The 26,477-nt window shown below is 40.6% G+C and overlaps 1 protein-coding gene and 1 long non-coding RNA gene across 6 annotated transcripts; both read right to left on the bottom strand.

Annotated features, from left to right (window-relative positions):
• Positions 1 to 178: 178 nt before the first annotated feature.
• On the bottom strand, positions 179 to 24,123 carry LOC124282673. 5 transcript variants are annotated; one of them, XM_046718699.1, is made up of 4 exons: positions 10,018 to 10,057; positions 1,753 to 1,874; positions 402 to 628; positions 179 to 353 (listed from the first exon to the last, which is right to left on the bottom strand). In XM_046718699.1, exons 2-4 carry the CDS (start codon positions 1,862 to 1,864, stop codon positions 330 to 332), a joined length of 363 nt encoding a protein of 120 aa, XP_046574655.1. In that variant the 5' UTR covers positions 1,865 to 1,874; positions 10,018 to 10,057; the 3' UTR covers positions 179 to 329. The 5 variants fall into 5 exon arrangements, with proteins under 5 accessions (XP_046574655.1, XP_046574654.1, XP_046574653.1 ...); XM_046718698.1 differs by lacking the exon at positions 10,018 to 10,057 and adding an exon at positions 2,114 to 2,206; XM_046718697.1 differs by lacking the exon at positions 10,018 to 10,057 and adding an exon at positions 2,007 to 2,123.
• On the bottom strand, positions 9,130 to 9,905 carry LOC124282677. Its single transcript, XR_006900219.1, has 2 exons — positions 9,785 to 9,905; positions 9,130 to 9,532 (listed from the first exon to the last, which is right to left on the bottom strand). It is a non-coding gene; the product is annotated as an uncharacterized LOC124282677 (long non-coding RNA).
• Positions 24,124 to 26,477: the final 2,354 nt, after the last annotated feature.

Below are 26,477 nucleotides of genomic sequence, written 5' to 3'. Positions count from 1 at the left end.
CACCTTTTACATCAGATACCCTGTACCCTTTGGAACAAGGTGTACTCATGTTTGTGTACTTTGTATAGTTCCAGTTGTCCTAACAGTGTAACCGATCAGGTTTAACATACAGATGCACAATTAGATATATACAAAACATTGACACGGTGTATCAAATAAATAATGCAACACAGACAACAATGATAGATCAATGTTTACTGCTGAGTGAAGTGACAAAATAAGACAGAAAGTGACATACTGATGATGTTGTCTGCAGTGACGACTTGTCCTGATTTCAACATCATGCATACATAATCATCTGTTCTCACCCATCTGTGGCTTGAATCTTCTTATAAAATTTTGAATATATGGAACTTTAAATTACATTATCAAAATCGCAGTTTTCTCTTTGCTCAGGCAACCTTGATGACCTCGTAATTGCCAGGTACAAGTACAAGGTCACCGCCAGTGTAAATCAAGATGTCACGCTTTGAATCAACTTCTCGAACCCTGGACTGTGGTAGCTCCACCTTGATTGCCCATGACGCCCTCATCAGCATGCTCTTGTTTATGTTGACAATACCATCCCAGTTGTTCCAGGCTATTTTCTTGAGTCCTTCAGAAGGAGACAGACTTGTTCCGTACACACCTACAAAGAATTACACTGGAGTGAGTAACTATTGCAAAACTGCAAATGAGTACAGAAACGCGGGAGCTTATATAACTGAAGTAAGTTTGCGAAAGTACTGGTGCAAGGATTCTAGGCATTGTTTGGAAAAATTGTTACGACACCTGCACAATCCTGTAGTCTTTGAAAGGCAATAGTAGAATTTATACGCATACAAGAGAGAATGTATGGATGTCAGTTTCTTTATTAAGGGGAACACAACGTTTTGGAGTATACGATCACTCCTTCAACAGGTTATCGAACGCCAAGATGGAGAGAGTTACTGTTATTACTATTGTAGTTCTTACATGTACATACATACATACATACATACATACATACATACATACATACATACATACATACATACATACATACATACATACATACATACATACATACATACATACATACATACATACATACATACATACATACATACATACATACATACATACATACATACATACATACGTACGTATGTACATACATACGTACAACTACAATAGTAATAACATACCACCTTTACATACATACATCTTATGACCTATGTCGTTCTTAGATGTACATGACTTACAATCAATAAGATAAAATGTTTATAAGAATCCGCCATTTTCTACTACGACTACATACTTACATACATACATACTACATGTTATAAAATGTCAAGATGTTTCCAAAATAATGTTTGACACGGCATAAGACGTTTACGTACAGTGCAACTGCTCATCATATATTAGGATGTAACATACACATAAGATATCAGAACTGTACAGATGACATGCATACATACATACATCACATACAGTATAACGACACCAACTGATTGGTCTGTCGTAACAGGCGACTAATGAAATCGGGTCGTCAGGCTCGATGACACAGTTGATGGACGTCATCGGATCCCAATTACATAAATCGATGTTCATGATGTCAATCACTGGGTTATCAGGTTCAGACCCGATTATTCAGAGATCGCCGTCTTATAGCTGATTGCAACCTTAGCAAACATACAAACAACATGCTTAGCTTGATTTACAGAATGTTTGTGTTTTACTGGATTGTGTGGTAAAATATGAAGCCATATATTTTTGTTATTTGTGACCCACCTGTCCCATGCCGGGCATCCCTTGCTCCATCACTTTGGCGTATTAGTTTGTCCCTGACGATAGCGTCCTTCCCCGACTCGTTCGTGTAGTGGTAAAAGGTAATGGTTGCCATGTCTTAGCTCCTGAAACACAGAAAATATCAATCCTTCATTACTCATTTCCTCAACAGACAATAACACAACTGAAGTCATGTATTCTAAAGGCATGGCTTTTTTATAGATTCTAAAAGAAAATGCATATGTATTCCAACACACTTAGAACGTTCCCTTCCCTGTCGATCAGCAAATGCTTTGTGTTAAAGTCGCTGGCTTGAACGAAATATGGTGACAAACAGAAAGTGGAAATACGAATGATCCCTTACAATTTCTACGAAACGCGCCGGATGCAATCCATAAAACATGCGTCATACAAGTACACGCCCACAGCATGTGACAGAATGACGTGGCCGAATTCAACGTTATACGTATCAAAATACTGTGTGCTTCCAGTTTCGGTTTTCTTTTAGTTAAATGAACACAATGTCGACCTGACATTGTTGGTACAGCTGTCCTCCGCAGAGGGCCGAGATCATGTGGCACTGTGTGTGATAAGATTTTACTAAATTGTCTGCTTTTGGATGACATCCCACCTAATCTTCCTTCATATGCATATATTACCATACTGGCCGAACCTGTGTTTCATATGATATTTTCAATAAAATATTAATTAGTCTGTATTGCATGTTTGCCGGGTGCGGGACACTCATATACAGGGATGTTGGATGTGAACAGAAACAATTTTTTGTTTAGCTATTGTCAACCCACTTTTGTATACCCGTATGTAATGCCTATCGAGAAAGTTTCAAAATAGTTTAATGTTACATACCTCTAATGTGGGTACAAGATAATAGATGCTCATATTGACACCTTTAATGTTGGTACAAGGGACTACATTTTCAACATGACACCTCTAATGTTGGTCAAATGGACTACATGTTCTTCATGACACCCCTAAGGTAGGTACAAGGGACTACACGTTCATCTTGACAACTCATATATTACAACAAGATACTAAATCTTACATTGCTTCAAATGTTTGGGCAAAAGAATACATGTTCGTCATGACACCTCTAATGTTTGTACATGATACTACATGGTTATCATAACACCTCTAATGTTGGGACATGACACTACACGTTAATCATGACACCTCTAATGTTGGTACATGACACTACATGTTCAGCATGACACCATTAATGCTGGTACAAGGGACTACTTATTCAGTATGACACCTCTGTTGTTGCTACATAATACTTCATGTTCATCATGACACCTTGAATGTTGGTACATGATACCACATGTTCACCATAACACCTCTAATGTTGGTACAAAGGACTACATGTTCATCATGACACCTCTGATGTTGATACAAGGGACATGTTCATCATGACACCTCTTATGTTGGTACAAGGGACTACATGTTCATCATGACACCTCTAATGTTGGTACAAAGGATTACATGTTCATCATGACACCTCTAATGTTGGTACATGATACTACATGTTCATCATGACACCTCTAATATTGGTACAAGGGACTACATTTTCACCATGACACCTCAAATGTTGGTACAAGGGACTAAATGTTCATCTTGACACCTCTAATGTTGGTACCAGGGACTACATGTTCATCATGACACCTCTAATGCTGGTACCAGGGACTACATGTTCATCATGACACCTCTAATGTTGGTACCAGGGACTACATGTTCATCATGACACCTCTAATGTTGGTACCAGGGAGTAAATGTTCATCATGACACCTCTAATGTTGGTACCAGGGACTACATGTTCATCATGACACCTCTAATGACGGTACCAGGGACTAAATGTTCATCTTGACACCTCTAGTGTTGGTACCAGGGACTACATGTTCATCATGACAACTCTAATGTTGGTACCAGGGACTAAATGTTCATCATGACACCTCTAATGTTGGTATAATGAACTACATGTTCATCATGACACCTCTAATGTTGGTACCAGGGACTACATGTTCATCATGACACCTCTAATGTTGGGGCGGTGGGGTAGCCTAGTGGTTAAAGCGTTGGCTCGTCACGCCGAAGACCAGGGTTCGATTCCCCACATGGGCACAATGTGTTAAGCCCATTTCTGGTGTCCCCGCCGTGATATTGCTGGAATATTGCCAAAAGCGGCGTAAAACTAAACTCAGTCAGTCAGTCAGTCTAATGTTGGTACAAGGGACTACATGTTCATCATGACACCTCTAATGTTGGTACCAGGGACTACATGTTCATCATGACACCTCTAATGCTGCTACCAGGGACTACATGTTCATCATGACACCTCTAATGCTGGTACCAGGGACTACATGTTCATCATGACACCTCTAATGACACCTCTAATGCTGCTACCCGGGACTACATGTTCATCATGACAACTCTACCAGGGACTGTTCATCATGACACCTCTAATGCTCCAGGGAGACGTGGACACCTCTAATGCTGCTACCAGGGAGTACATGTTCTTGACACTGCTGGTACAGGACTGTTTTAAGACGTGGAACAAGTACTTCCTGGACAGATGTATGTAGAATGTTACTAGTTCGTAAGTTTCTCCTTCTGCGTACGTTCTTTTAGCCGATGTAATGTTTACAGTCTCCCATTCCCCATTGGTTTGCAGGTTCAAGCCGTCACCGCCAATAGTGATTTCTGGTTCTAGGGTGATCTTGTATCCCACTGCTGAAGTAAACCACACTGGACAGATCTGACTGTCGAAAGGGTATTTTCTCAGATCTGTTTTGCACAGGACAGACACTGTCATCGTATTCTGCCAGAAAAGACGACCATCACATGTTAATGTGATAGGCAATGGCGTCTGCAAGGGGCCATCACCCGAAGTCTTATTCCCCAGAATCACACTAGGGGTCCATAGCTCCTGCACTGCAAGTTCCACTCGATCTATACCTGAGTAATCCGAGGGATTCCACGTCAGAGTTGCGTCCGTCCAGACAAGGGTTACAAAGAACCCCAATTTCAGAATTTGGTTGGCATCATCTAGGTCATGCACTTGCACCGGCCCAAGTGTGATAGTTACATAAGGAACATGTGTCCGTGAGACGCTCGGCGGTCCTTTCGGACCTAGACGAGACTTCAATGTCTTCAGACTCTGTCTCCAGTCATCTAGATTCCCGAAGACAATTGGTGACACTAGGGAGGCAACCGCAAAGATGAACATCAGCCTAACACAGCTCATCGTTACACCTGGCCACCTGGCTGTGTAACTAACGAAGACAGACATATGTGTTGCTAGATACGTTATATACAGTTCCACTGCGCAGATTCATACGTTGACCTATGCCTGAATCCGACTTTACTTTTAATGGGAGTGAATACGTCTACAAACATATTACTGCGGAAATACAGTCTCCAATTACTGATTAATAACTGACAATGTATTCTCGGACATGAAGTCTAGAATTTTAATCTGAATTTAAACATAAACCTCAACCTTTCAGCACATACATGCCGCACTGGACGGAATTTAATATGTACAAAAGCTAGCTGCAACGTTAATCGTTATTGACAATATATGTGGTGAGGCCAGTGCATCCCGCTACTGGGTGGCAGACAGATTGTTTATCTGGCAGGTATGGTAAACACCGTTAATGCACATAAATTGAATACAAACTAAGAGGATTGCTGCAACACTGGCTGTGGCCTCTGAGATTAAGGGCCTGTTTTCGTCAACATGAAAACTAACTCACTTCTGTACCTCAAAACTCATAACAGAGTTCTATGCTTCTTATATTTTCAGTGACTGAGCGACGACTGTGTAAACAGTAGTGGGAGGGGGCGGGAGCTAAATGCGTAAATCTAACATACTCAACCCCAACTTTATTCATTTCTGTAAATTTTTAAATAGTGGAGTAAGCCTTAGTAATTTGTTCTTTACGGGTAATGGGAAATATTCGATCTGGGAGTGATTTGCATGTATATTTTAGACCGCACAACGACACCACATGTGAGAGTGTACTCGAACACCCATTCCTTAATTAGACAGGGTATTACACTGTTCAATTCATTCTACTGTACATGCAATCCCCGACATGTGCCCTTCGGTCGAGCAAATGAAGACTCAATGTGTCATATCAGTTTAATATTATTTTACACGCCGATTGAGTTTGGAAGATTTAATCGGTGAAGTGTTTGGAAATGAAAGTTTAAACAATTCCCAACATAAACGTGCCACTGACAACTATCACGAAGGGCAATACTCGTATAAGATGTGGGACCAGATATTGTCACGAGTGGGGTACTTGGACCATCAGTGAAGTGTTTGTGGGAGGTGTGGAAAATATATCCACTTACATCGCTGATTGTGCATGACATATACTGCAAAATACCCTTAATATATTATAATATCACATTTGTTCAGTGTACCAAAAGAGTCATTGTTCAACAGTAGAAATAAAATCCACATGTTGTTAATCAGTGCAAGGTAAATTGTCATGACAACGGAATGGCATACACGTACCTGACATTGTGGACCCAAAGTGCAACATAAACATTCAAACCTCTGTGCCATTAGTTATTCGATTTCAGTTCTGATTTGTCAATACAGTACGCTGATAAACATCTCCAATCGCCATGGCAACTCAAAAACATACATCGACAATAACGTAACAGAGAGAGTGTATCTATCAAACAACTAATGTTGCATGATGTCCAGTACAGGAAGTGGGCGTTCCTGGTTTAGGATGCCAAAGTAAGACAAACAATATCTTTGGAGATTGGCCCTCGGCTTGCTATATGCATATGTGTAAACATTCGGGTCGAAACGCAAGTAACTTCAAAGCCATAGGTGCCTGTAGAGCGGTTATTAGTTGAAGCACCGTGATCACAACATCACAGGCCTTGAGGATGTAAAACACTTGCTTCCAGCTGTACTTGCGTCAAGTTGGGATATCTGTGTAATCATACAAGTACCAACATTTTGGATAAGAGATAGTATGGAGATACACATGGTGTCATTGTCTCCCTCATAACACGTTCTGAAATTATTAAGTTAACGTGAATATTTTCACACTTCATTGACAGAGGTTGTAACATGTTTTCTTTTAGCTTTCTAACTTGCGCGAAATACACGTCATCAAGTCGGGAAGGCGCACATAATATCTCCAAGTCGGTAGCTTTCTCACGTGCCCGAAAGACACATCATGTCGGGAAGCGTACGTAAGGTCTCCAAGTCATCGATAGCCTTCTCTTCGTTAGGTTCAGCACAGTCACCAGGTTATTCCTTGTGGACGAGCACCCTCATGGTCTAGTGGATAGAACGCCTGCTTGGACAGCGGCAATTCAGTGGTTCAACCCCTGGCACCATCAAACTAACTGACTTAGAAAGATTGATAAACTTGTTCTTATCATAGTCGTAGCTCCAAATAAGAGGATAAATAAGAATTGGTCTGACCGGAGATAATATGCTGTGTGTGAGTGGCGTGTCCATGGTAAACTGTGGCTTGATATCTCAGTATGGTTAGATGAGTAATCTACGGATGTATAAGTCCGGACCAGTGTTAACAGCACACACACACACATGCATTCACACACACAAAGACAAGTACATACGCACATGCAAAGGTACATAGACGCACGTACACACTCCTATATGGACTCAATAATCTTGAGAACAGCGTTTAACCCTATTTCACGTCATCTCGGGGTTGCCTTTTATGATTTAAAACCGTTAAAAGGCAAAAACCACTGTTAAGTTTAGCATTGTGTCATATATACATTATATCAGGTGTATAGATTATGAAGAACATCAAACATGGAAGCAGTTACTTATACAAATACTTTAACATGAAATACCCTATACCTATTTTCAGCTAGATATTCTCATTTTTTGGTGTAATTTGTATAGTTCCAGTTCCGGCTTAACTCGATCAATATGTTCATCTCTTGTGCTACTGTTTCAGCATGCTATTGTTTGCGGTTCAGATGCACCATTAGATGCACACAAAACATTGACACGGTGTATCGAATATACAGTACAACCAGAAATTATTTAGAATTTAAAGTTGTATTATTTTTTTCACTCATTACTCACGTATTAAATGTGATCATTAGCAGAACATAACTCCATATTCAAAGACAGGTGAAGAGTTAGTATTTTGTCAAGTCACCATGGACAGCAATGCAGGCTTCAATGCGGCGGGGCATACTACTGATCAAAGAAGTTAGAAAGTCGTGGCCCATGCTGTCCCAATATCGGACCACCTCTTCTTTAATTTCAGCAATATTTGTCAGATTTTTCTTATTGACACTTTCCTTCATTGGTCCCTAAACATTTTCTATTGGATTTAGGTCAGGGCTATAGCTTGGCCAATCTAGTAATGTCATATTTTGGGTCCGAAACCAGGGCTGTGAATGCTTTGAACAATGTTTTGGGTCGTTGTCCTGCTGGAAAATCCAAAACTTTCTATAGAACACGTGAGCAGATGGAAGTAAATGTCCCTAGAGAATATCTGTGTACCGCTCACTGTTCATATTCCCTTCAAATACACAGAGGGGCATTGCCCCTAACACTGAAATGTCACCCCACACGTTAAATTTCGGACTGTACTTTGGGCGCTGATACAAAGGTTTTTCAGTTTGTTTGGACCAGAATTTCAGTGTATTAGGAAACAGGTACACAGAACTTTCATCTGAGAAAATCACATTGTCCCAGTTAAAATTTCTATGCTGTAAGCACCAGTTCAAACTTCGCTCCTTTTGTTCAGGTTTCATGATCGTTGATGGAATTCCTCTACTTTTCTGCCAACCCATTGCATGCAGCTCAGTTCTAATTGTCTCCTTACAGACAGCCACAGTTCCTCTATCAATTATATCCAGCCTTAAGTTTTCTAAACTTCGTTTGTTTTTAGAAACAAGAATACCAAGCCACCACCTGTCACCGACAGTCAATTTTCTGGGCCTACCTGCGCCTCCCTGGTGCTCAATGCCATATCCATTTGCAATATTTTTCAAAACACGATACACAGTGGACAAAGGGATGCCTGCTCTACTTGAAATCATTTTAGCTGATCTGATGTGCTTGTTATAATACTCTAAAATCAACTTCCTCTTCTCTAAATCATCCATACTGAGGATCACTGGAAATGTCGTCTGCTAGCAAGTAAACAAAGGGGGAGAACTCTTCACAAACTAATGAAAAAGGATTAACGGAGTTGTCTCTCTCGAATGAAACCAAGTACTTGATAGCTGGTCAAGGTTGTTTATACTAGAAATCCAATTAAACATATTCCTAAAATTCTCAATAATTTCTGGTCATACTATATAATACAACACAGGCAACGATGGAAGATCAATGTTTACTGTTGAACGAAGTATCAAAATAAGCCACAAAGTGACATACTGATAACTGTTGTGTTCTCTTCATTGATGACATGTCCTGTTTTCAGCGTTATACATATCCATCTGTGGTTTGGAATCTTCTTATAGAATTTTGAATATATGAAACTTGAATTATATTATTTTTATCGGGATTTTCTCCTTCGTTCCTCGTTCGGACAAATTTGATGGCCTCGTAATTGAGAAGTAGAAGATCACCGGCAGTGTAAATCAAGATATCTCGGAACGGATTTGACAGAACTTCTTTAACCATGACGGCAGGTACCTCCACCCTGATTGCCCATGATGCCTTCATCAGCGCGTTGACAGCACCATCCCAATTGTTCCAGGCTAATTTCTTGCGTACTTCAGAAGGACACAGACTTTACTGAAATGAGTGAATATTACAAAACTGCAAATGAGTACCGAAGTGCGGGAGCTTATATAATAGAAGTGACTTTGAAATAGGTTTGTAGAATCTATACGCGTGCAAGAGAGAATGCGTGGTTGCCAACTTCTTTATAAAGGGGAACAGAACGTTTTAGAGTATACGCTTACTCCTTCAACAGGTTATTGAACGCCAGGATGGGGAGAGCGTATGGATGTTCGTGTAAGAACTACAATAGAAATAACATACCACCTTTGTTATCTTATGACCTATGTCGTTCTTAGATGTACATGACTTGCAATCAAAAAGCTCAAGAGTTTGTAGGAATCCGCCAAGTTCTCCTACAAGTTCATACTTGACCGACTGTCAAAATGTTTCCAAAACAATGTGTGACAGGACATAAAACGTTTTCTGTACAGTGCAACTGCTCATCAGGTATGCCTTTGATATGTTCTAGAAGAACATGCATATGTATTTAAACACACCAAGAACGTTCCCTTCCTTGTCCATCAGCAAATGCTTTGTATTTAAGTCGCTAGTTTGAACGATTTATGAAGACAAACAGAAAGTGAAAATAGCAATAACCCCTCACAGTTTCTACAAAACGCGCCCCAAGAAATACATAAAACCTGCGTGATACAAAGGACACGCTCAGAACATGTGACGGGATGACGTGGTCGAATCAAAGCTATATAACGTATCATAATATTGTGTGCGACCAGTTGCGTTTTTCCTTTAGTGGAATGAATACAATGTCGACCTGACATTGTTGGTACAGCTGTTCTCATCAAAGGGCCGATATCTTCTGTCAATGTCTGTGATAAGATTTTACTAAATTGTCAGCTTTCAGAGGACTTCTCACTTAGTTTTCCTTCATATACATAAATTACCATACTGACCAAAACTGTGCATCATATGATATTTTCAACAAATTAAAAGTAAGTCTGTATTGCATGTTTGCCGGGGGGGGGGCACTCATATACAGGGATTTTGAATGTGAACTGCACACAAAGATTGTTTAGCTATTGTTCAGGTTCAGAAACACACCTTTGCAATGCGTGCCATGGCTTGCTGCAAAGAAACGCTTACGCGAAGTTTCGGGGTAGTTTAATGTTACTACATGTTCATCATGACACCTCTGATGTTGGTACATGATACTACATGTTCATCGTGACACCTCTAATCATCTTGGTACATGGTACTACATGATCATCATGACACCTCTAATGCTGGTACAAGGGACTACATGTTCATCATGACACCTCTAATGTTGGTTCATGATACTACATGTTCATCATGACACATCTAATGTCGGTACATGATACTACATGTTCATCATGACACCTCTAATGTTGGTACATGATACTACATGTTCATCATGACACCTCTAATGTTGGTTCATAATACTACATGTTCATCATGACACCTCTAATGTCGGTACATGATACGACATGTTCATCATGACACCTCTAATGTTGGTACATGATACTACATGTTCATCATGACACCTCTAATGTCGGTACATGGTACTACATGTTCATCATGACACCTCTAATGTTGGTTCATGATACTACATGTTCATCATGACACCTCTAATGTTGGTTCATGATACTACATGTTCATCATGACACCTCTAATGTTGGTACATGATACTACATGTTCATCATCACACCTCTAATTGTGGTACATGACACTACATGGTCATCATGACACCTCTACTGCTGGTACAAGGGACTACATGTTCATCATGACACCTCTAATGTTGGTACATGGTACTACATGATCATCATGACTCCTCTAATGTTGGTACATGATACTACATGTTCATCATGACACCTCTAATTGTGGTACATGACACTACATGGTCATCATGACACCTCTAATGCTGGTACAAGGGACTACGTGTTCATCATGACACCTCTAATGTTGGTACATGGTACTACATGGTCATCATGTCACCTCTAATGTTGGTACATGATACTAGATGATCATCATGACACCTCTAATGTTGGTACATGGTAATATATCTTCATCATGACACCTCTTATGTGGTTACATGATACTACATGCTCATCATGACACCTCTAATGTTGGTACATGATACTATATGTTCATCATGACACTTTTAATGTTGGTACATGATACTACATGTTCATTATGACACCTCTAATCTTGGAACATGATACTACATGTTCATCATGACACCTCTAATGTTGGTACATGATACTAGATGATCATCATGACACCTCTAATGTTGGTACATGGTAATATATCTTCATCATGACACCTCTAATGTCGGTACATGATACTACATGCTCATCATGACACCTCTTATATTGGTACATGGTACTACATGCTCATCATGACTCCTCTAATGTTGGTACATGATACTATATGTTCATCATGACACCTCTAATGTTGGTACATGATACTGTATGTTCATCATGACACCTCTAATGTTGGTACATGGTAATATATCTTCATCATGACACCACTAATGTCGGTACATGATACTACATGCTCATCATGACACCTCTTATATTGGTACATGGTACTGCATGGTCATCATGACGCCTCTAATGTTGGTAGGTGATACTGCATGGTCATCATGACACCTCTAATCTTGGTACATGATACTACATGTTCATCATGACACCTCTAATATTTTGGTACATGTGGGGAATCAACCCCGTGCCTTCGACTTGACGTGCCAACGCTTTAACCACTAAGGCCACCCCACAGTCTCAGGCCAGTCATGAATTTCCATCCTTTTGACGCACCAACAGAATCAGAGACAGAATCACGAAATATCGCGAGTATTAATTGACGAATGCCTGCTCGATATGTGCTAATACTTGTAAAGTGAAAATACATCAATGCGGCGATAACTATCCGACTAAGAATCACCACTGTCTGCCATATTTCCCAACACGAACTCAACAATGCAGTATTGAAACTGCTATTGACTGCTGAATATAATACAAGACAGCCGATTCATATCCGGGCTGAAACACGTGATCAAATCTTAGTGACGATGTTTACTGCTAGCAAAATGATTATTTCTTGAAAAAACCACCTTTGCAATATTTTCCATACTGTTATCTTACCCGTTAATAACGTGATTCTATAATTTCACATATCAATGACAAAAGCGTCCTTATCAACTGAGTAATCATAACTGTCTATCGAGTCAATAGTACACAATTCATAATCAAGCCCCCTTAACTGTACATTTCATCGTAATTCTATATCTTAATGAGCACCGAGGTATGAAGCGACCATACAAGTTCCGAATCTATGAGTGAGATGGTGAGTATATGGTTTTACGACGCTTTTAGCAATATTCCAACAATATCACGGCGGGGGACACCAGAAATGGGCTTCACATATTGTGCCCATGTGGGGAATCGAACCCGGGTCTTCGGCGTGACGAGCAAACGCTTTAACCACTAGGCTACCCCACAACCCCCTCCGAATCTATGGGATTATGAAAGGTTTCAACTTCAGCTTTAGGTATATCGATGATATGATATCGCTCAGTGGCCATCAAATAGCCAATTCCTTTCACTGATTTGCCCACTTCGGCTGTTGTCGTAAGGTTGTTTGAACAGATGATTAATTAAAACTTCCAGAGGTTTTATGGTATTCTCGTCGAGAAAAAGTATGTCTGACGCATTTACCTATTTATCTTGTACCATTTGTTTACATGTTTATACATGTGTCATTTATTCAGTCGCCTTGTCTGTGCATGTGTATAACTGTTCCCTCTGGTAGGACAGGATGCACTGACTTTTGGCCAACACCTGGAATCATGACTGTTTGGCGGTGCTTCAGGAATACATGCGTATGATTTAGTTGTATTCGTTAAATGGAGTCATGTTTCAGCACAGGTTTCATGTGATTATGGACGGGATTGTGACACTATTATTTTTAAAATGTACAGGTGGTGGAGATGTTAAATGACTCCATTGGCGTTTGTCTGGAAGAGGTGAAATCCTCGCTGATTTCCAAAACGTTCTCTGCCGATGTCATGATGTGTAAATGTGTGAGGTTTTGGAAACCAATACTGACACTTTCTTCATTGCAAGAGGTCAAGGTGCAGTGAAATGAACCCGTCGGTCATCACCATACACTGGATTCTCGGTACTATTTCTGCTGTTGCTGGCGTCACAGGTCGTCCAGGACAGAGCTTCAATGTTATCTCTGCTACGCTTAAACGTTGCTCCTTACTTCTTAAGGGTGGCATTGGACGTGGAACCCTTCCCCAAAGTTGTATTTATATCTTTATGTATATATGTCAGTGTTAAGTAAGCCCTTTGCCTGCAAGCACTTGATCACTGTATGTTCCTTAAGTCTGTCAATTATCTAAAAGTCACAATACCCTTGCTCATTTTACTGACTTGTCACAGCCAAACAAACAGCTCAGCTGTGTCTGTTGCTTTATGGATGTACCATGTAAAGTCCACAGCAAAACGGTTCTGCTCAGAACTCATCAGACAGCCCTTGAAGATATGCGATCACGAGGCTCAGAGCATGTCATTCAACCATCGTACTTATGAGCTTCAAATACATTCAATCCTACACTTTAAGGGCTACTGGTAGGTTACCCAGCACTGTAATGGATTTGCAATTATATGATATATGTTTGTCCTAAACGTCACTTCCATACAATTGGTCTGCACACAATATGCACTCATTCCCACAGTGAGATAAAGCTGTTTTCATTCAACAGGATCCCGCCCAGTTCAGCTGCAGGGCAGACTAAGCACCATGGTGAAGATATCGAGCCACTAGCATGATCCACTAGCTAGGCATTTCTTTAAAGTAGCATAAAATGAGTTAACCAACAGTTAAGTATTGTGTATCGTTTTTTGAGTTGTTTTACATGTGCATAGGGTATTCGCCGGGTAGAGAGGTGTGTCCCGCAGTTACGTCAAGATGGTTGGTTCGACTATGATCCTTGGCCTGTAACACCCGTGCCAGTAGGTTTCCACAAAGTGGTGATGACTTCGACATCTCTCACATCAACTGTCTATCACTGCAGCTGCATGTCCTAATGTGTTACTATGTCGTAAAATGCTGAGTCAGCCATGACGTTATATAATTACTGACGTCGGCTGACGCTGGCCGTCAGTAAGAACGAGGGCTATGTTGGTAAAGATCAAAAGTCCGAAGTACTCCAAAGCTCAAAGACATTTCATATCATGACATTTCACACAATCCTCAATGTAATCTTCTGGGGAAAGGCCAAGTTTAAAAGCAACTGTTCTCATTGATCAAATTATTTTAAAAATATCTTGGGTTCCAATTCGAAATGTGATTGTATTCAGGTTTAATCCTCTGAAGAATCAACTGTCAGCAAAAGAGTGAACTGTGTGACTAGTATGAAGTCGACCTCAGTGAATGTGGTGCAGAGACATCAAAGTTCAGAAAAAGAAATGTCTCTGCACGAAATTGTTCCAAGCAACTCTAAACCGATTTCCTAACTCACTCGTATGTGACAGAAATAGCTACTCCAAGCACTCGTAGATTGGATATATTGTGTGTTTATGTCAAAATGGGGATATTGACTTTAAGAATATTGTGCAAACATCAAGAAGAAATGTAATGAACATTTATTTCAAAATATCTCAAAAGTAAACACGTTTAAACACAAAAAGCATCAACGTTAACAATATCATAATTTATAGCATAAACCGATATAAAACATGAATGATTGTAACAAACAGTATTTCATAGAAACAAGCAAATAAAAGTCGATTGGAACAGCAGTATAATTCAGGCGTCTATAAATAACTGAAATGATAGTTTAACTGAACTGTAATTGAGCTATCGGTCAAAATCAGGCGTCTGGGAATAGGTGCGAAAGTAGGATATTTGATGTGATTAGGAATAGCTTCAAGTAACAAGGACTATTCGAATAACCGAGATATTAGTATGATTCAGGCAGTTAGCAGTAACTAAGATAGCAGACAAAGTAATAAGTGAGATAGCAGCCGACGAGAGGTGATCAGGAACAACTGAGATGTCAGTATGATACAGGCGTCTTGTAATAAGTGAGACGTTGGATGCGACTAGGAAAATGATATATCAGTATAATTAAGACGTCTTGTGAAATAAAAGAATATTGAGGCGATTGGGAATAAATCAGATGTAAATATAATTGAGTGGTCTTGTGATAAGTGAGACGGTAGCACATTTGATGCGATTAGAAATTTCTGAGATAGAAGCATATATATGGCTATTGGGAATGCCTGTATTTAAATTAGCTGTATAATGCATGTGTCTTGTTATTAGTGAATTAGTAACATAATTGAGGAGACTAGGTACAGATCAAATTACTCCACAGGGATCTTACCTTCACGTATGATAATCATGGTATGAAACACAGAACTATTAAAGCTTGCAATTTCAACATCTATGAAATAAATATCTGACAGTTATATTCACATTTCCCAATCGAGGAATTTTTCAGATGTATCGAATTAGCTCCCAGCACTTGTCAGCCCCAAAGAAGAGCTCTCAGTATTAATTTCAACACATGTGCACACCTTTCTTCAACCATCTGATTATATTGTAGAATTCTACATTTGCTGCTGGTCTTTTAGTTCATAGGCAAACGCTCATCTATATAAAAGAGTCAGGAGACTGCCAATGCCGAAACACGTGAAGCATACAAAGAAAATATAATCGAGCATCCTATCCAGTGGCACCTTCCTGATCGTAACAGTCTCAGCGTCTCCTTGTGCGGATGGGACACGATCAGTGTCGTCCTGAGGCGTGACCTTCACTTGTCTGCATCCTTGGGGGTCACCGTTGTCCTGGACGTTCTGGCGGCGGTGGTGGACATTCTGGACCAAGATAGTGGCAGCGATGGCGAGAAAGCCTTGGATCTGGACCATGACGAGGTACACAGAGAGGTTGGAAACAGAATCAGAAGTGGAGGGTGTGGAGTTGTGGATTAGACTTAGGAAAAGGGCGTTCGACACAAACACTGACATGACAAAGCCCATCTTCTCCCCCGAGCTAGCCGGCAATAAAAAGACAAAGCTGTTGAGGACAGACTGAAGACACATTGGGAAAACCAGGTTCAAGACGTGGAACAAGTTCTTCCTGGACAGATGTATGTAGAATGTTACTAGCTCGTAAGTTTCTTCTTCTGTGTACGTTCTTTTAGCCGATGTAATGTTTACAGTCTCCCATTCCCCATTGGTTTGCAGGTTCAAGCCGTCACCGCCCACAGTGATTTCTGGTTCTAGGGTGATCTTGTATCCCACTGCTGAAGTAAACCACACTGGACAGATCTGACTGTCGAAAGGGTATTTTCTCAGATCTGTTTTGCACAGGACAGATACTGTCATCGCATTCTGCCAGAAAAGACGACCATCACATGTTAATGTGATAGGCAATGACGTCTGCAAGGGGCCATCACCCGAAGCCTTATTCCCCAGAATCACACTAGGGGTCCATAGCTCCTGCACTGCAAGTTCCACTCGGTCTATACCTGAGTAATCCGAGGGATTCCACGTCAGAGTTGCGTCCGTCCAGACAAGGGTTACAAAGAACCCTAATTTCAGAATTTGGTTGGCATCATCTAGGTCATGCACTTGCACCGGCCCAAGTGTGATAGTCACATAAGGAACATGTGTCCTTGAGATGATCGGTGGTCCTTTCGGATCTAGACGAGACTTCAATGTCTTCAGACTTTGTTTCCAGTCATCTAGATTCCCCAAGACAATTGATGACATTAGGGAGGCAACCGCAAAGAAGAACATCAGCCTAACACAGCTCATCGTCACACCTGGCCACCTGGCTGTGTAACTAACGAAGACAGAAATAGGTGTTGCTAGATACGTTGTATACAGTTCCACTGCGCAGGATCACACGTTGGCTCATGCCTGAATCCTACTTTAATGTGGGGGAACGCATGTACAAAACCCAGCTGCAACGTTAATCGTTATCGACATTATATGGTTAGGCCAGTGCATCCCGCGACTAAGTGACAAACAGAATGTCTATCTGGCAGGTATGGTAAACACCGTTAATGCACATAAATGGAATAATACAAACTAAGAGGACTGCTGCAACACTGGCTGTGGCCTCTGAGATTAAGGGCCTGTTTTCATCTACATTAAAACTAACTCACTTCTGTACCTCAAAACGCATAACAGAGTTCCAGGCTTCCATTATATTTTCAGTGACTAAGCGACAACTGTGTAAACAGTAGTGGGAGGGGGTTGCTAAATGCGTAAATCTAACATACTCAACCCCAACTTTATTCATTTCTGTAAATGTTTAAATAGTGGAGTAAGCCTTAGTAATTTGTTTTTTACGGGTAATGGGAAATATTCGATCTGGGAGTGATTTGCATGTATATTTCAGTTGAGACCGCACAACGACACCACATGTGAGAGTGTACTCGAACACCCATTCCTTAATTAGACAGTGTATTACACTGTTCAATTCATTTTGCTTTACATGCAATCAACGACATGTGCCCTTCGGTCGAGCAAATGAAGACTCAATGTGTCATATCAGTTTAATATTATTTTACACGCCGATTGAGTTTGGAAGATTTAATCGGTGAAGTGTAGGTCAAACATTTCCCAACATAAACTTGCCACTGACAACTATCACGAAGGGCAATACTCGTATAAGATGTTGGACCAGATATTGTCACGAGTGGGGTACGTGGACCATCAGTGAAGTGTTTGTGGGAGCAAAATATATCCACTTACATTGCTGATTGTGCATGACATATACTGCAAAATACCCTTAGTATATTATAATATCACATTTGTTCAGTGCACCAAAAGAGTCATTGTTCAACAGTAGAAATAAAATTCACATGTTGTTAATCAGTGCAAGGTAAATTGTCATGACAACGGAATGGCATACACGTACCTGACATTGTGGACCCAAAGTGCAACATAAACATTCAAACCCCTATGCCATTTGTTTTTCGATTTCAGTTCTGATTTCAGTAGCTTTCTCACGTGCCCAAAAGACACATCGTGTCGGGAATCGCACGTAAGATCTCCAAGTCATCGATAGCCGTCTCTTTGTCAGGTTCAGGACAGTCACCAAGTTATTCCTTGTCGACGAGCACCCTCATGATCTAGTGAATAGAACGCCTGCTTGGACAGCGGCACTTCAGTGGTTCGACCCCTGGCACCATCAAACTAACTGACTTAAAAAGATTGATAAACTTGTTTTTATCCTAGTTGTAGTTCCAAATAAGAGGATAAATAAGAATTGGTGTGACCGGAGATAGTATACAGTGTGTGAGTGGCGTGTCCAGGGTAAACTGGTATCTCAGTATGGTTAGATGAGTAATCTACGGATGTATAAGTCCGGACCACTGTTAACAGCATACACACACACATGCATGCACACACACAAAGACAAGTACATACACACATGCAAAGGTACATAGACGCACGTACACACTCCTATATGGACTCAATAATCTTGAGAACAGCGTTTAACCCTGTTTCACGTCATCTCGGGGTTGCCTTTTATGATTTAAAACCGTTAAATGGCAAAAACCACTGTTAAGTTTAGCATTGTGTCATATATACATTATATCAGGTGTATAGATTATGAAGAACATCAAACATGAAAGTAGTTACTTATACAAATACTTTAACATGAAATACCCTATACCTATTTTCAGTTAGATATTCTCATTTTTGAATGTAATTTGTATAGTTCCAGTTCCGGCTTAACTCGATCAACATGTATATTTGTTTTGCTACTGTTTCAGTATCCTGTTGTTTACGGTTCAGATGCACCATTAGATGCACACAAAACATTGACACGGTGTATCAAATATATAATACAACAACACAGGCGACGATAAGAAAATTTCAAGATCAATGTTTACTGTTGAGTATCGATAGTAACAAAACCTAAGACAACCAAAGTGACATATGCATACAGCAGAATAATTGTTGTGTTCTATTCTTTGCTTGACATGTCAATTTTCAATGTTTTTTTATTGCTGAGCGTTATACATATCCATCTGTGGTTTTCAGATTATCTCCATCTGTAGCTTAATCTTCTTATAGAATTTTGAATATATGAAACTTGAATTATATTTTTTATACCGGGTTTTCTCCTTCGTTCCTCGTTCAGGCAACTTTGATGGCCTCGTAATTGAGAAGTAGAAGATCACCGGCAGTGTAAATCAAGATATCTCGGAACGGATTTGACAGAACACTTTAACCATGACGGCAGGTACCTCCACCCTGATTGCCCATGATGCCTTCATCAGCATGCGCGTTGACAGCACCATCCCAATTGTTCCAGGCTATTCTCTTGCGTCCTGCAGAAGGAGGCACCGTTGTTAAGTACACAGCTACAAACAGTTACACTGGAATGAGTAAACATTACAACACTGCAAAAGATTATCGAAGTGTGGGAGCTTATATATGAGAAGTGACTTTGAAATAGGTTTGTAGAATCTATACGCGTGCAAGAGAGAATGCGTGGTTGCCAACTTCTTTATAAAGGGGAACAGAACGTTTAAGAGTATACGCTCACTCCTTCAACAGGTTATTGAACGCCAAGATGGGGAGAGCGTACGAATATATATGTAAGAACTACAATAGTAATAAAATACCACCTTTGTTATCTTATAACCTATGTCGTTCTTAGATGTACATGACTTGCAATCAAAAAGCTCAAGAGTTTGTAAGAATCCGCCATGTTCTCCTACAACTTCATACTTGTCCGACTGTCAAAATGTTTCCAAAACAATGTGTGACAGGACATAAAACGTTTTCTATACAGTGCAACTGCTCATCATGTATGCCTTTGATATGTTCTAGAAGAACATGCATATGTATTTAAACACACCAAGAACGTTCCCTTCCTTGTCCATCAGCAAATGCTTTGTATTTAAGTCGCTAGTTTGAACGATTTATGGTGACAAACAGAAAGTGAAAATAGCAATAACCCCTCACAGTTTCTACAAAACGCGCCCCAAGAAATACATAAAACCTGCGTGATACAAAGGACACGCTCAGAACATGTGACGGGATGACGTGGTCGAATCAAAGCTATATAACGTATCATAATATTGTGAGCGACCAGTTGCGTTTTTCCTTTAGTGGAATGAATACAATGTCGACCTGACATTGTTGGTACAGCTGTTCTCATCAGAGGGCCAATATCTTCTGTCAATGTGTGTGATAAGATTTTCCTAAATTGTCAGCTTTCAGAGGACTTCTCACTTAGATTTCCTTCATATACATAAATTACCATACTGACCAAAACGGTGCATCATATGATATTTTCAACAAATTAAAAGTTAGTCTGTATTGCATGTTTGCCGGGGCGGGACACTCATATACTTATAAACACTGGTAGTTTTGAGTAGTTGCCCTTTATAATACCATTTTTCTAATTTAGAGAGTTTGCCACCTTTCTTAAAGACGATAATTTTGGTTTTGTCTCTGTTTACACACAATTTATATTGGTCAGAAAATGTGTCTAATTCATCTATTTGTTTCTGTAAACCGCTAACAGTACTAGAAAATAGTACAATATCATCGGCAAAGAGTAACAGAAATAGTTGTATTGTATCTGGGTGTAGTTGAATCCCATTCGTACATGTGTCACATATTTGTATTGCTAATTCATTAATGAAAAACGTAAAAAGGAAAGGGCTCAAAATACAGCCTTGTCTCACACCTAGTTCACTAATGAAAGGTTCAGATAAGTCATGCTGATTCCTTACACACACTTTAACATTTTCGTATATACTCTTCAACATTTTATTCATTTTACTACTAAGACCGTGCGATTGTAGAAGTCTCCATAGTTTATCCCGCTGCACAGAATCGAAAGCCTTTGCAAAATCAACGAATAGTGCGTAGAACTTTCCACCTTTTGAGCTGAGGTATCTTTGTATTAGGCTATACAGTATAAAGATATTATCTGTTGTTGTATATCCCTCCCTAAAGCCCGCTTGACCCTCGTATATCTGATCCATGACGTCAGTCCATTTAACTAATCTTTTGTTGATAATGTAAGTAAATAACTTGCCAAATATACTAAGTACAGTTATTCCACGGTAGTTATTGGTATCTTTAGGGTCACCCTGTTTATAGACTGGAACAAGAATGCCAACTGACCAAGATTCAGGAAAGTTCCCAGTGTCGAGGATAATATTGAAAATAAGCTCAAGATATGGAAGTAAAAGATCAGATGAATGTTTGAAAATTCCGGGAGGATGTTGTCTAATCCTGGTGACTTGTTACACTTTAGATGTTGTATACTGTTAAGTATTTCATCTCTACTTATTGGGGCATCCAATATGTCGGGGGCTACACCTGTAATATGAGTAGACTCAGTATCGTTCACATAGTCTTGTCTATTTGGATCTGGGTTGTTATCAGAGGTTGAGAATAATGACTGAAAGTAATTGAACCATTCGTCGATTTCAATGTTATTATTTTGGCTTTTCTTAGGATTTAGTGTTTTAAGTTCATACCAGAATTTTTTTGGCATCATTTATATTATTTACAATTTTGGGTAATTTGTATAGTTCCAGTTCCGGTTAAACTGTGTAACTGGATCAATATTGTTTTGCTGTTTCAGCATCCTGTTGTTTACGATTCAGATGCACCATTAGATATACACAAAACATTGACGTAGTGTATTAAATATATAATACGACACAGACAACGATGAAAGATCAATGTTTACTGTTGAGTGAAGTAACAAAATAAGAGAGTGTTGACAGCACCATCCCAGTTGTTCCAGGCTGTTTTCCGAGTCCTTCAGAAGGAGCCAGGTTTGTTCCGTACACCCCTACAAATGAGTACCTTATATATATATAATAGAAGTTGCTTTGCAAGGCAATTGTAGAATTTATACACATACAAGAGAAAACGGATGGATGCGTACTTCAGAATCTTTATTATATACTAGCCACATAAAGAAACTGTGCATTGTCAAAATATTATCCCAGTTGATAAATTACGATAACAATGTCAAAGGTACATATAAACTTTAATGGAGGGATCATGAGACCATAACAAGTCGGGAGAATTTCAATTTATATGAAAAGTCAATCACAATGACGTCACGAGTCCACAAGCGGGACAGGGGTCAAACGACCATGTCACAAGCTCAATAACGGGTATGTCCACCATCGGCATTGAGAACAGCAGTGCATCGACGACGCATAGAGCCTATCAAACGTGCAAGGAAGGCTTGTGGGATGTCACGCCAGATTCTCTCAAGTTCTGTTGCAAGGTCAAGGACGTTATCTGGCGGATGAGGAAGACGGCGTAGACGTCGATCCATCTCGTCCCAAACATGCTCTATCGGGGAGAGATCCGGTGAATTTGCAGGCCAAGGCAGTAAGTCAACGTTGTGGTGTTGCAAGAAATCCATAGCAACCCTTGCCGTATGAGGGCGGGCATTGTCCTGTTGGAATGTTAACCCAGGGCCATGACGTTGCAGAAAGGAATTGCCACAGGTCGAAAGAATCTGATCCCTGTAGCCCACACCAGTTAAGTTGCCTGAACAATCACCAAAGGAGTTCTTTGGCGTGCTGTTATTCCACCCCAAATCATCACGGAACCACCACCAAAGCGATTCCTCTCCAAGACACAGGCCTGTGCATAACGTTCTCCCACGCGTCTATAGGCACGTTGACGTCCATCACTATGGGAAATGTTAAACCTGGACTCATCTGTAAAAACAACATTTCTCCACCAAAACAAGGGTCTGCGGACATGATTTCGGCACCACATTCGGCGAGCTTGTCGATGACGTTGTGTCAGGATAGGCTGTATGGCGGGACGTCGTGGTCTGATCCCGTGATGACGTAAACGTTGTCGAACTGTGTTGGGGTGGATACGGCGAAGTCCTGGGATGGTTCGGGCAGTCATCACTGCAGTCTGAAACCTGTGGCGAAGATGGGTCACCCTTATCCATCTGTCCTGTCTTGGCGTTGTTACACGTGGACGTCCAGAACGTGGCCGATCGATGACGTCATTTGTGTTCTGGTAGCGTCTCACCAGTGCAGAAATGGTGTTCCGGTGGCAGTGGAAATGTGCAGCCACTTGTCGTTGAGACATTCCCCCACGGACCATCCCAATGGCCTCATGACGTTGTGCAGACGTGAGCTTTGGCATGCTATGCGTTTCAATAGCCGTTTAATTTTTTGAACGATCGCAAGGGCAGGGGTTGAGCTTTCCAAAGTGACAGTATTGTGTGGCATTCATTTGCTCTGTTTCTCTTTCCCGGAATGCACGTGCAACAACGTATTGCACGTCTCAAGGACGAACCCACTGACGTCACGGAACGTGGCACGTGCATGCATGTTGGATACATGTCACTAATCTCTGAGTTTAAATCCTTATGTGTCTACACAGGTTTGATAAATTTAGATTTTAAATTTTTGTATGCACAGTTTATTTATGTCCCTAGTATATTTTTGTTATTTGTGACCCACCTGGCCCATACAGGGCATCCCTTGCTCCATCACTTTGGCGTATTAGTTTTTCCCTGACGATAGCGTCCTTCCCCGACTCGTCCGTGTAGTGGTAAAATGTAATGTTTGCCATTTCTTGTCTTCTGAAATACAGAAAATACCATTCCTTCATTAAATTAGTCGTTTCCTCTGAAGTCATGTTGGTTGGTTGGTTGGTTGGTTGGTTTGTTGCTTAACGCCACACTCAGAAATATTCCAACAGTATGGCGGCGGTCTGTAAATACTCGAGTCTGAACCAGACAATCCAGTGATCAACAGAATGATATAATGGCATGTGTCAACGAGCCTAACCACCCGATCCCATTAGTCGCCTTTTACGACACGCATGGGTTGCTGAAGACAGTTCTAACCCTCATCTTTACGGGTAACTGAAGTCACATATTCTAAAGGCGTGCTTTTATAGATGAATGTCAACACACCAAGAAGGTTCCCTTCCTCGTTGATCAGCAAATGTTTTCTGGTAAAGTCGCTGGGCTTGAACGATTTATGGTGATAAACAGAAAGCGAAAATAGGAATGATCCCTAAAATGTCTACGAAACGCACCCAAAGCAATCAATCATACCTGCGTGGTTCCCGGGGCCTGGCCTGGCAATCACTACCAACTGGCCTCCATCACTGCTTGGCGACTCACCATACATTTACTGTAGAAATCCAAGACGGGGGTGGGGGGGGGGTGTTTTAGAATTATTTCATAACATTTTCATCGATACTATGGCAAAGTATACGTCACCAGAACAACGTCCATCATTACTTTTAGTGTACAAAAAGTTTGGAGCAGTTTGGAGCCCGCTCATAACAAGGACAGGGTGCGTTGTCTGAAACACACACACACACACATTAAATAATATACCTGCCTGTATAGTGTACCTGTTCTTACCATAGCGACAGGATGCTGGAGTAACGTCGTACGTCAGTTTCACTCACTCACTCACTCACTCACTCACTCACTCATTCACTCACTCTGCAGCAATGTGTCTACTGCACAAGGACGAGATCTCTTGAGGGGAAAAGGTTTATCCATTTGTTATTTGTCTTAAGAGTAGTTCCCGTCAGAGCTTTGCCTGATTTTTTTGTTAGTTTGAGTATTGATGTAGTGACAATAAGAGGAAGCCAATAGTCCATGAGGCAGAAACAATATATACATGGCTGATAAGATTAATTAGCAATGATAGCTGGAGTGCTCTAATCTGTTGTTTTTATAAGTTCATTGAATGCAGATGGGATGAGATATCCCTGATCTCTGTTGATTGAGGGCTTATGTCTCCGGATTTGAACTGCTTCTGCAAGTTTTCTTTTGGTGAAGTGCTGGAGGTTTTTCGATCATATCTCTACAATGTCCCAAATTACGTTGTGATAGGGACAGTTGATTCTGTACACAACGCCTTTGGGTTGATGTTGTCGTTTTGAGGTGTTCCTACCATTAGCTTTCAGTAGGGTTTCAGTGGTGTAGAGCTGGTAAAGTGGGTTTCGATGCCTGCTTGTCGCTTCAGGAGACGACTGATGTGGTGGGAGGTCTTCCTATAAAGAGGAGAGAAATACGAATAGGTGCTGGTTCAGTTTTGTTGGTGGCCAGTTTTCTTGTTGAGTGATGGGTGGTGTTGATAATTTTATCGACTAGCTTTGACGGGTAGTTGAACTTGGTGAAAACATGGTGGAGGTGCTGAATTTCTGCATTAAGACATGTGGAGGAGAGGTTGATGACTCGTCTCATGAGGGTTGAGATTATACCTGTTTTGGTTCTCAAGGGGTGGTTGGTGTCAACATGAATGCATAGGTCGGAGTGGGTTGGCTTTCTGAAGACACTAGTTTGGATCTTGTTAGCTGGGGTTCTGGTTACGAGGACATCTAGAAAAAGAAGTTGACCATTCGTTTCTGTTTCTATGTTGAACTGGACACGGGGATGCTGTTGGTTGAGGTGTTGCAGGAGGGTTGCTGGGTCTTTGGGCTGGCTCTGGCAAGGATATCTGTTATCTGGTGGCGTAAGTAGTCAATCTTTCCTCCTGGCGCTAGTTGTTGGAGTCCCTTTTCAATGTTGGTGATGAAGTCGTCTGAGTTGCGAAGTGGTGTGGTTGGGATGAACTTTAGTAACATACCTGCTGGTACAGGAAGGTCGATGACACGTTTGTCATTCTACGACAAGACCAAGACCCAGCAACCCTCCTGCAACACCTCAACCAACAGCACCCCTGGGTCCAGTTCACCATAGAAACAGAAACGAATGGTCAAACTCGTTTTTCTAAAATCACAACATACAGTTTTATCTAAGGCGGAAGACAAAGTAACAAACAACAGGTGTTAATATGTATTGGCTATTTATTTAATAATATTGGTATTCATTTCGTATTCAGTCAAGGCATTTGACATAGTAATTGTGGCGAAGAATAGTGTACCGAATTGTTTTTCTAAAATCGTTTTATCAAGATAAAACAGTA

The sequence above is a fragment of the Haliotis rubra genome, unplaced genomic scaffold (assembly GCF_003918875.1).
Source record: "Haliotis rubra isolate DU_JTF1 unplaced genomic scaffold, ASM391887v1 Scf300, whole genome shotgun sequence".
Taxonomy (NCBI): Eukaryota; Metazoa; Mollusca; class Gastropoda; order Lepetellida; family Haliotidae; genus Haliotis; species Haliotis rubra.
The sequence above is the reverse complement of the archived record's forward strand: the minus strand, read 5'-3'. Positions and strand labels throughout refer to the sequence as shown.

What these genes read in the sequence shown, in the direction of transcription:
- LOC124282673 (XM_046718700.1), bottom strand. Translation starts at nt 24,117, where the DNA reads ATGGCAAACATTACATTTTACCACTACACGGACGAGTCGGGGAAGGAC. An exon ending in GGATGCCCTGTATGGGCCAG is followed by an intron (nt 629 to 24,005) that starts GTGGGTCACAAA and finishes AATTCTTTGTAG; the next exon opens with GTGTGTACGGAACAAGTCTG. An exon ending in GCAATTACGAGGTCATCAAG is followed by an intron (nt 354 to 401) that starts GTTGCCTGAGCA and finishes TGTAATTTAAAG; the next exon opens with TTCCATATATTCAAAATTTT.